At 42.3% G+C, this 11905-nt stretch overlaps 1 protein-coding gene across 3 annotated transcripts in view; it reads left to right on the top strand.

Annotated features, from left to right (window-relative positions):
- Arhgap26 (Rho GTPase activating protein 26) overlaps positions 1-11472 on the top strand; it is a 459434-nt gene extending 447962 nt beyond the window's left edge. For all 3 annotated transcript variants that reach the window (XM_042692003.1, XM_042692004.1, XM_042692005.1), the window contains exon 23: positions 5723-11472. In XM_042692003.1, coding sequence (XP_042547937.1) covers positions 5723-5811 — 89 coding nt within the window. In that variant the 3' untranslated portion in view covers positions 5812-11472. The remainder of the gene's footprint in view (positions 1-5722) is intronic.
- Positions 11473-11905: the final 433 nt, after the last annotated feature.

Here is an 11905-nt window from a genome sequence, read left to right on the forward strand (position 1 = left end):
CTGGCCAATCAGAAGAAAGTACCTCAGTGTTAGGTTTAGACTGCTCATAATCTGGTTATGTGTGTGTGGTGTGTTGTACTTTGTATATTTTCTTTTTCAGGAATCAGGAGGTAAAGGAGGGAGGAGCACATGGAGACAAAAGTCTGCCCTTTGATAATTATTAACCTCTCAGCCTCGGGGATGCTTGGGGCCTGAGCTGCAGCTCTAGAGCAGCTGCTTAGTCAGCTCTTGGACTTTATGCAGTGCAGGGAGGAGGAGCAGTACTCAGAAATCTCAGAAATAACTTTCAGCCCTGGCTGATCTACTAGGAAATTGTCCACTTCACCAGGAGCACCTGCCACAGTAATAGGAAAGAGAAACAACGTATGTTCTCAGGAACATTAGTCACTTGCAAGCAGAGTAATTCATGATACCTGGAACAGTTAGGAGGCAGTTACTACTACAGTTGGGTTCTTGGGATACTGCTGTCACCATTTGAGATGAGCTGGGTCTCTTCACTGGTGCAGTGCCAGGTAGGACTGTCCCAGGTGCCTCTGTTGATAGAAAGAGTCTTCATCAGTGTGTCACAAGCTGCATGGGGTGAAGTTACAGAACCACTCAGAGTCCCAACCACATCTATTTCTCCTCCTGGCATTGCTACCAGCCCTTATCAGGCCTTGTTCTTCCCTCTGACCTTTTTGGCCCCTTCTCTATACAGCATCCAAAGTGGCTTTCAAACAATGGCAAGCACATTCATTCTATCTTTCCCCAGTTCATACTACTCCAGGGCCTCCTGTTGCTTGAGCATGATCTATGAGGCCCTTGTGGCCCTCTGACCCCTTCATCATCCTTTGACACTGTCACCTCACGGGTCACCTTCATGTTCTGAGACAGAGTTGACAAACTTCAACCTGTGGGTCAAATTCAGCTAGTCACTTGGTTTTTGTAAGTAAAGTTTTATTAGAACAGCTAGGCATGCCTCTTCATTTATATGTTATCTAGGGCAGTAGAGTGGCAGAATTGAGAGGCACATTCACTGTCAGGCCCTTGATGAGAAATTTGCTGAGTACTGTTATAAAGTAACAGGAAACTTCTCTGCATAGTACAGCCTTTGTACCTTTGAATCATGTAGGTTTTAGATTTTTATGTTCTCCCCTAGATCTCTGTCCTTGTGTTTATTTGTCTCCTCTGTCTTTCCCTCTCTCTCTTCCTCTCATCTTCCCTCCTTCCCTCCCTCCCATCTTTCCTTTCCTCTCTCCTTATTTTCACTACCTGAAAGCATATGCTCATTTTCTGATACTGAGTCCCTCTGCAAGAACAGAATCTCTCCTGCTTGTTCTGGCCTGTGTACAAGGACCAAGCACCCTGGGACACATGGTGCTTCGGTAGGCATCTGTTAAACAAATAAATGTAGTCTAACTACACTGAGGCCGACACCTTTTTCAATGGAGCCTTCTGCCCCTGCAGGATACTAGCTATTAGAGCCATAGAGATCATAGTCATCCTCTTACCCCTGTCCACAGTCAGCTGAGGAGGGGAGAGAGCAGAAGCTGTATATGCAGGACTATAGCTTGTATGAAGGATATAGCTGGGGGGGGAGGGGGGAAAGGCAGAAAGAGAGAACAAGGGTGGGAAGAAGGGTAGGAGGGAAGGAAGGAGGGAAGGAAGCATATCCACATCAGCAGCAGTTTAAATTTATTATATATTTGCTGGGCTCAGCCAACTTGCTGCAACACCTTATGTGTTTACATCCTACACTGGACACTGATGTGATTCAGTGTTGGACATTGGTGCAATTTAGCCCAGTTAGCATTTACAGTAGTTGTATTGTTTTTTCTTTTTTGGTCGGTCATGGGTCTTGAACTCTGGGCCTGAGCACTGTTCCTCAGCTCTTCAGCTCAAGGCCAGTGCTCTACCACTTGAGCTACAGCGCCACTTCCCCAGTAAGCAGTTACTGAGTAACTTTAATTCACAGAGCACTGGTATAGGCAAAGCTATAGAGGTGAAGACCACAGATTCTGGGCTTAGATATCTCTCACTGTGATATATCTCCAATATCTATCAGCTACAAAATTTAGGGGAAGGGGCTGGAAAGGTGGCTCAGTGGTAGAGCGCTTGCTTTGCATGCATGAGGCCTGGGTTCGATTCCTCAGCACCACATAAGCAAAAAGAAAAAAGCTGGAAATGGCGCTGTGGCTCAAGTGATAGAACGCTAGCCTTGAGCTGAAGAGCTGAGGGACAGTGCCCAGGCCCAGAGTTCAGGCCCCACGACCGGACCAAAAAAAAAAAAAATTTAGGGGAAGATGCTTAACCTTTGGGAGCCTTGTTTTTTTTTTTTTATCAGTAAAACAAAGATAATAGCAGAATTAATTCCAGATAAAAGGAACTGATGCAGGTAGAACATTTATTAGCAAAGCAAGAACCACTTAGCATATGGTAAATACAACAGATCTAGTACATTCTCTGGTTGAAAAGAGTCAGGATATAGTGGGAGTGGTCTGGGTCTTTGGAGTCCATCAGACAATCTGGGCTCTAATTCCAGTTCTCCCCTAAGACCATGTGCACATTAATTTACCTTTCTGAGCTTTGTTTTCTCATTTGGGATGATAATAATACACATTAGAATCGTGAGTATCAAATGAATCAATGGCCCATGGCAGCTTGATAGCCCAGTTGGATTATGTCATAATCTGTGAGGGGAATTATTGAAGGTTTTTGAGTCATGCTTATAGCACAAGATAAAATTCACTGAAAAATCAGATCAAGAAGCAAAGCTTTACTTCTCAGCAGTCTGTTAAGAGGACCATGACTATGATGCAGGATGTAATATGAGCCTTCTAGAAGTCAGGAGGAGGAAGGCAGCAGGTACACGTGATTCCAGAACACTGTTTAGGAAGGAGGTGGGACTTCAGCTGTGCACTGAAGTGTGCAGACAGGAAGCAGAAAGAGGAAGGTAGAGCACGGGGGCCCTCCCTCAGCTAATGAGATGAATCATTTTAATTCTTTTTTTTTCTTCTAAAGCAACTTGTTTTTGTTTATTCTTTTTTCCCACTTTTTCCCCCTGATCAATTAGTTATATAAGGGTTTTCATTTTTACATGGCCATATATGTATACAACATACTTGATCAGGCCCTCCCTCTCCATCACTTTCCATTCCCTCTTCTCCCTTCCCATACCAGTTTCTTTTTAGCAGAATGAAGGGAGAGGGTAAATGGAGAGTGTAAAGGATAGACATGTTCATTTTAATTCTTTTTTTTTTTTAACACTAGCGACTAAACTCGCCATCTTGTACTTGCTACGCAGGCACTCTACCACTTGAGCCATGCCTCCGATCCCTTTTTGTTTTGGTTCTTTTCAAGATTGGGTATGGCTTTACGCAAGGGTCAGAGCCTCAGACTACTAGCTCCTACCTTTACTTCCTTCAAACCTAGGATTGCAGGCATGCCTCACCATACCCAGTTTATTCTTTTAGATCAAGCCCAAATTGTCCTCAAACTGCAATTCTCCCATCTCTGCCTCCCAAGTAGTTGGATATACAGACATGAGCCAGTATGCCTAGCCTTCCCAGGAGTGTATTCATTGACTTGAATGGGGCCAGAAATCCCTAGTTTCAATAAGCAGTCATGTGAGATAATGTTCATGGTCCAGCACTGTGATTCACCCAAGTCTGGCTTGAAGACTATCATCAGACTGACACAAAGGCTCCTGTGAGGTATTCCCCTTGGCTTTTAGTTGGAAGGGCCTCCCTTGACCCCCTGATCCTTCCCTTAGTCTGTATATTCCACTTCTAACATATGCTCTACCACCTTATTACTTATGCTGTTTGAACAGCTGGCAAAGAAGGGAGAAAGGCCTGAGAATGTGGACTTGGTACATTTGGTTGGGCAACAATTCAACTAGGAGCTATGCTGTAAAGTCAGATAGGTCATTTTTTATATTCTCAGTTGGTTGGTTTATTCTATATCATTTGTTTTGAGAAGTGGGTTTGTTTTGTTTATTTTGGTTCTGAACATCTGAGATTTCCAGAAGCTTCAGTGGTTGTGCTGATCAGGCTCAGCTTAGGTTTTACTGAGAGTCTTATGAGTTAGTCCATGCCTGGACTACTAATGTGGGGGCCCACACTGACTCACCTGCATGAGACATTTACAGTGTACTTGGTTCTGTGCAGACTGTCCACATTGGTTCCTTTAATCAATACAAGAACCAACTAGAAGGAAGAGATTTGATTATTAGTGCTTCAGAGGTACAGTGGCAAAAGTACTCTGGGCAGCATTGGCTGAATAGACGGGGAGAGGGCAGGGGGCATATGGGTATAACTTAGGGGCTACCTAGGAGTGCTTTGGTGACTAGAGAGGCCAGGTTGCCTCTAGGTGATGCAAGATGGCCCATGGTTTCTCTCCAGCATCTTCTTTGTGTAGGCTGCCATGAATCTATGGGATTCTTGATATTTCGACTTTGTCCTTGAAGACTGGTAGTAAGAAGTTGGCCATGATATTGGAAGCCAACTAATAGATATTTGCCCTTGTCTTTTGCTAAGGAAGCATTTGAAGTCTATCCAATTTGATCGCTGCACCTCAATGGAAGTCTTTTTGCTGCCTCCCCATTTGCTTCCTCTGATTTGTTTTTGCTTTTGTCCCTACAAACCGAAACTAGAATTATATAGTAGTGTTGGGACGGAAATGCTTTTCTAAAACAAGCTCAGGAAGGCACTTAATTAGCCCAGGAAAGGAACAGGGAAAAATTCATTCTCTCCAAACAATCTCAGATAATTGGAGTTTTCCTAAAACATTTAGTTTAAATGCCCTCCCCCAGAGTGATGTGTATACTGATCCCTGGTTCACAAGCACCAAGACTCCCCACCTCCCAGTCTGCAATGACTTCTCTCTTCCTTCCTGCTATTGATTGCTCTGCAGACTCAGCTGGACTTTCCCATAATCATTATAATATCATATGGCTTCCACAGTTTCTGTGGAGAAGGCCTGTGGTGTCACAGAAGCAGGTCTAGTATTTTGGGGCATTAAAACATCAAAGGGACAGTGACTTTGAAAGTTGGGGTAGAAGGAAGAGGACAAAGCTTTCAGACCTGTGTATAAGAAAGGGGAAATTCTAGAGCACAGGAAAGAAAAATAAGAGTGTAGGCGGAACAGGAGGAGGGCATTCAAAAGCTAAAACATGAAAGAAAGAAAAGACAGACTCTGCAAAGGAATCAGAAGCAGAGGTAAAGATTTAAAGAAAAATAAAATGCACTGGTTAAAGCTAGATATCAGTAAAAACTAGTACTAGTTCTTCTCAGTCTTCCATGGGCATTCCTCTTGCTAGTGGAGTTGGTACTGAGTTGTAGGTGAATACGTGTGTTAGTGGGTGGATGGATGGACCAACAAATGGGCAGATAGGTAGATGGATGAAGCAACACAACTGTTGACTTCTAACCAAGAAAAATATAAATCTGTTGTTTATAGTTTAAACCAGGAACTTCAGAAAAATACACAAAAACCCTAAACTTGCATGCAGAGTTTTGAATGTCTGAGTCTGTTTTCCTTTTTTGTTGTGGAAAAATTTCAGCCTTCATTAGAAGGCGTATAACCCCCAAAAGGTTAAGAACCTCTGGCTTAAACCACTCTTAGAATTATGTAACATAATCAGCACTCATTCCCCAAACTACATAGAACACAGCACACATTCACCTTCTGCTTTGCCTATAATGTCATCTCTTCTCACTCTCTCTCTCCCCTCCCTGTACAGTTCATCCATCTCAGGAGCCTGGTTGGTTGGAGGGGACTCTAAATGGAAAGACTGGCCTCATCCCGGAGAACTACGTGGAGTTCCTTTAACTGTGGGCCCCAGAAGAGCTGCTGAGCTTTATGCGGTCTCCATGGCAACTGCTCATTCTAGTGTTGTGGGCCACATCTCATTGAGAAAGCAGGAAGACTGCTGATTGCTACCTGTCAACACAAATGTGTCTGAGAACTCACCTCACCATTCTCCATGATCTCCTCTCAGCTGACACATGGCAACGCTGAAAGAAGCAAAAGTCAATCAGCAGGAGAGGCCATTTGATTGTGATAACCTAGAGAAAGGCTTGCAAAGCGGTTCTCTTGTGAGTGCCCTAAATAGGGAGAGCTGATTTTTGTGTCAAGTCACTCAAACCCCCAAACTTTGGAAAGAGGAAGTGAGACATGAGAAGTCCCCAAGAGCGCACAGCAAAGAATCTTGTACCCAGATCCAGCAGGGACCACTGCTTTTGTTTACAGCAGACACACTTTCTCTCCACCTCCTAATCTTGGAGACCCACAGTGCTGCAGGCAGCTGGGTCCATCTGTTTGCCAGTAGGATGGAGAGCAGTTGCAGCCCTGTTTATTTAAGATCTGATCTTTTGCCATCTTTAAAGTAGCCTTTGTCCCATCATCAGCAAAAGTCAGTTCATTCCTCTCAAGCAAAGGAATACGTGCACCCCACATTCACCCTTCCTGAGCTAAGAACTTCTCTGCTGCTGCCTGGTAACCATGGCAACCCAACCTATTCTAAAATCAAACCAAAAAAATACTTAACACACTGTCTTTGCATGGCATACTTCCTTTCTCTTCCCATTTTGGTAGTTTTATGGAATGGTCTTCCAACAATATGGAGCAAAGGATCAAAGAATTGGGCTGGCTTACCTGGGACAGACAAAATAACAGCTGAGGATTTGTTCCCTTTCTGATAAATTTCAGCAGCATCAGGATATATTTGGAACAAATTCTAGTAACCCCTTACAGTTAAACCACACACAGGCTTAATATTTTCTTTCTCCATGCAGTTGGTGTTTGCTTGCTATAGGGGGAAAATTTGCTTCTATGAGCTATGCCATCTGACTAGTTCTTCATGTTCTCGCTTTCACTCATTCCTGCACCTGCCCTTGCTGTCATTCTCATCTGGACCATTACTGAGCAGCTTCCTGGCTGTGCTTCAGGCCACTGAGCACTGGTGCCCTGTGGACTTGGGGGACAACTCCTGAACTTGACCCATGGCCTAGAGTTAAGGACGTCTGTGTTCACTGCCACCCAGAAAAGGGAATTAATCTCAGACTTTCTAAGCATGAGCTTAACATCACGGTTCATTGTGATTCAGGAAGACACCAACAGTTTGGGCATGAAGGCTTTCCTTTTTAAGTAAGGGAATTTCCTGGTGGAAAGGGCTGTGGAAGATTGCATTGGATGGGAAGTTCCAGCTGAATATCGTAAATTCACTTGACCTCCAAAGAACAAAGTAATCATATTCTACATGTGAATGCCCTTGAAGAGGGACTCCAGAATGTCCTTGAAGAGGGACTCCAGACAGACTTAACTGTAACACTTCCCAAGAACCCCTCTGATGGCAGCGATGCCCTGGAGAATGTTTCTTGCTTCTGGAATTCCGTTAGGGACCTCTCAAGAAGAAAAGAAAAACTTGAATTGTGTTGAATTACTGTATCTTTTACTTTTTTTTAAAAAAGATAAACTTGTACATAGAGTGATTTGAAATACTATATGGAAAAGTTTTATATTTGATATTCTTGAAGCTAGTTGCTCCATACGTTTAGGCTTTGACTGCTGAACAAGCTTTTTAGAGGATGGGGGAGAAGGCAAGGCTGAAGAGTTTAAGGTCGTTGTCCTTTCTGGCTCAGTGAAAGGAAAAGGTATTTCTTTGTGTTCTCTTGTTAGTGAGCCTAACACATTAACAGTGTTCAGCATTCAGTGTTCTTGATCTACCTATGTTTCTGAGCATTCCTTGGGCTTTAGATTTGGAGTTGGAAAGAACATCTTGAGGTAATGAGATTTCAGATAACACATGACAGCTCAGGATTTAAATAGATGGGACCAGGGGTGAAATTTGGTTTTTCAGTTTTCTTCTCAGGTGTATTTCTTGGTACCCCAGATGTCAGGACAGAAGGATAAGAGGCACTTATTATACTCCTTACTCCTTACTTTCCACAGCTTCTAAGGCTTTATAAATTAGACCAGGTTAGTTTGCAAACTATGTACGTGCGCTTGGTAAAAAGCTGACTGCTTAGATCTTTAGGTTCTTGATATGCTGCTGCTTTCCCTTTCTGTAGTGATGTTCTGCTCTTTCCATTCATCTCCAAATTCCCTATAACCCTCATATAAAAAAAAGATCCCCAGAAGAATGTAGATTGTGCCATTACAGGTGGCTTTAAAGTTAACAAGAGCTCATCATTGTGATTGACTAGTCATGAGTTTTCCAGCTGAATTAGTACCCTTAACTCTCATTGCCAGGCACCATTGACTCAGTCCCATAATCCACAAGGCAGAGAGTAGAAGGATTGTAGTCCAAGGCCAGGCTGGGCAGAAAAATTCTTGAGACACTATCTTTAAAATAACATACAAAAGGCAAGGCTGCAGGTATTACTTATATGATTGAGCACCAGACTAGCAAGTATATGGCTCTGAATTCAAATTGAATAAAAGATAAGAAAAAAGAAAGCTATTATTGAACACCCAAGAAGAAAAGCAATAATGGGTACTAGAATTGTTTCCCTTGAACATTGGAAAAGAAGTTGGGAAATGGGTCTCAAGGCATCATTGCACTTTCCAAATCAAAAGAATACAGCATAATGCTTTTGATTTGTTTCTTTAAATTGTCACCTGCCCCATCATAATTGAAGCACACTTGTAAATACATGTCATCCAGTCTGCCATTTGGGAGCATATTCTTCCCTCCTGAGTTGCTACCAAGAGGATCTCTTAAGTGTACATCTTCACCTCTTTGAGGCCCTGTATGACAGATGGCCACGCTAGTATCTGGACTGATATCCTTTGTCCCCATTAGCTATAGAACTAGAAGAGCTGTTTAGCATATGAGCCCAACAAGAGGGAAGGAATTTGAAGATTAAAAATAAATTCTCTCCACTATCCATGCTCCCACTCTACTCCTAACATACTCTCCCTCTCTCCCAACACCTCCCTCTCTTCCTCTCCCTTTCCCTACACCTCTCCCTCCTTCCCTCTCTCTGCTTCTTTAGGGAACTTTAGAGCTGATCAGGGAAATAAATATCAGAGTAGAAGTACATTGACCAAGACCCCAAAGTTTTTCTGGGAGCATCAGGTTTTCTTTGAAAGGCCTTAGGAGGAACAGTTAGCCATAGCCAGAATTCCACTGGGTCTCATGCTTCTACACAAAGTTCCATAGTTCAACAATGCTGTGCCATTGAAAGCTAGTTTCAGATCTCTGCCTCCAGGCAAATGGAATCCTGATTTGCTCAAGACTAAGGAAATTATCTTTAGTATTTCTAACTGAATATATGGGAATAAACCCTCTATAGTACAAACTTTATTGGTATTCTAGAATGGGAGCCAACTGTAGATCCTTCTAAAGCTAAAATGTGTCTTATGAATGCTGTTTGACAGAGGGGCAAAGGAAAAGAAAATGAGCAATAAGTATTGTCATCAACAGGTCAAAGCTAATGACAAGATCATTTCACACACCTGCCTAGGACCCCAGAATTGTATGTGTCTCCTAAAAGTGGTATCCCTAGTCACCCTGAAAGGCTCTCCTAAAACATCAGTGGTTGAGGGACAGGGTGATAGAACACCGAAAATGGTATGACAGTATGTTTGTGACTGTCTTTTGGCACTTTTCACCCTCTGGCATCTGGCTTCAACTATAAACCTGGATCACTCGAGTTTTATGGACATGGGACTCAGGTAGGGCCAATGGCCATCACGACACCAAAAATTCTCTCTAGTATTAAATGTTCTGTAAGCAGTCTTATTGTCTAAGTAGAGAGCCCGCATCAGTGAGACCAGGGATCTTCTTAGCTACTTGACTTTCCAAAGAATGCCCTAGGTGTTCTGCCTAGGGAGTTAGTTATCTGTTATCTTTGTCCAACTTGACAATGATCAGTCAAGTTGACAATCCTGCCCCACAACCCTTTCAAGTCAGCTGGAGTCCTCTCACACACCCTGTGCTGGTGTTTTAAAAATGCACCTTGTCATGCTCAAATGTGCTTGGCAGCCACGCTGATATGCTGGGTGCTGAAGCACTTCTCTGTAATTGTGGCATCAAAGGTGACAACAGCACAGAGCAGTGAACCTTCACAACCTTCTAGCCTGCCTGAGACAAGACTCCAACAAGTAATAATTAGCTTTCTTCCTGCCTGCCGCCTACAGTACTCGAGGAGCTGAAAGAGCCTCCCAATGCAGATAGGGGCCAGATGGAGAATCTGATATCATTCAGAGGCAGCCCTTGCTGAAATGCAGCTTTCTCAAGGAAGAAAAATAGTAGGTAGAACCAAAGCCACCATCAAAGAGGAGGTGAACCATTCTGAGGAATTTTAGATTTGTTTTTTAGAGAGAATGTTCTTAAGAGGAAAAGTGATATCACAACTGGTATTTTGTACAAAAGTTTGCAAGACATTATAAGGCAGACGGTTTAGAGAACAAAGACTGAACCTGGTTCTAGACTCACTGGAAGGGGAGCAGTTAGTAATTTTGTCAAAATTCACAGTAGTGTAGTTGGTAAGAACCAGGGTTTGATAACCAAAATGTCTTTTGGCACAATTCCACAGAGGCTGAGTCTCTGCCATTCTGTATCACCCATTCCTATAGTCATCCAAATGTATACCAATTAAGTAGCTTTCTTGAAGACCAGATCCATGTTACATCTATGAAAAGATACATCTGTGATTCTAAAGTAGGTGTGTAATGCGTGTGTGTGTGTGTGTGTGTGTGTGTGTGTGTGTGCATGCACATCTGTACATGTTTGGGTAGGGCACCTCTCTACATTGGTAAAGTGACAGACTCTCACCTAGAGACCCACAAGACCTGGCATTTCCTCAGCTTTTATAACCTTTAAGATTTGGAGGTTGAGAATTAGAAAAATGAGCAGCTGTTGATTGCCTAGCAAAAGATCAAAGATGTATATTAAGTGCCATTTAAAAATTGTGGTCATATTTATAAAATAGTTATCTGCAGCTATATTCCTCATTAACTTATTAAAAGTCATGTGGAAAAAGAAATCAAACCCATGAATGCTTAGTAGCTAGTGCTAGGCTAGTGTTCTAAAGCACTCTAAAAGACATTTTGTCCATCTTTTAGGAGAGAAACTATTTGCATGTTTAATTCATAATTTAGGCTACATTTGAGTATACTGTAAAGTGTGTGATATAATATCAATAAAGTACTTAAAATGGCACTTTAATGTTTTCTTTTAAAATCCATAAATAATGCACTGCTTTAAATTTCAGTATTGAATATTAACTGGTGCATAGAACCAGATTCCATAATTAAAAAGTAATCTGTGATTAGGATAGAACTTTTTCCCTGTTACTAGAAAAAAACCAACTTTTGCCATGTTCTGGCTTTTTAAAAACTGTACTTTTGTGTCACTATGCATATCTATAAAGAAATCACAATTTCTGTCCAGTGGCTTTCCTACCTTTCATTGGTTTATGTGACAATCTATGAAATGAGTGGAAGTATGATTTTTGCATTAAATGACTTTTCCATTTGGTGGTATGTTGGTTTCTTGAATTTCTGATGAAGTATATTTTAATATTTCTTCAAATAAGCAGATCGAGACTGTGGTCAAAGGTCCCAAGTCTAGATTCCAGCAGTTGTTGGACAGACAGAGTTGTCTTGTATGAGCTCTAAGGAGCTTTGGTTTTCATTTAAGAAGTAGTCACCATAATACAATATGCACCATTTCCAAGTCCTACCCCACATAACCATCCTGACTCTTCGTGAATGCTTGTTTTATTCTCCCTCAATTCAGTTTTCTAATCGCTTCTTCTCTGGATCTTTGTGAACACTATATGAAATAATCAAGAAAGCCAGCAGGCCTCTTATTAAGCCCTCTCATTCATCATCTAGACCAGCTTGAGTTGCAGCCTGTGACCCTAATGCACAGTGAGCACCCAACTTCAGCTGCTTGCTCAGAGGGCTGAGGGAC

Source organism: Dipodomys spectabilis, unplaced genomic scaffold (genome assembly GCF_019054845.1).
Source record: "Dipodomys spectabilis isolate Male_0828 unplaced genomic scaffold, ASM1905484v1 ptg000147l, whole genome shotgun sequence".
Taxonomy (NCBI): domain Eukaryota; kingdom Metazoa; phylum Chordata; class Mammalia; order Rodentia; family Heteromyidae; genus Dipodomys; species Dipodomys spectabilis.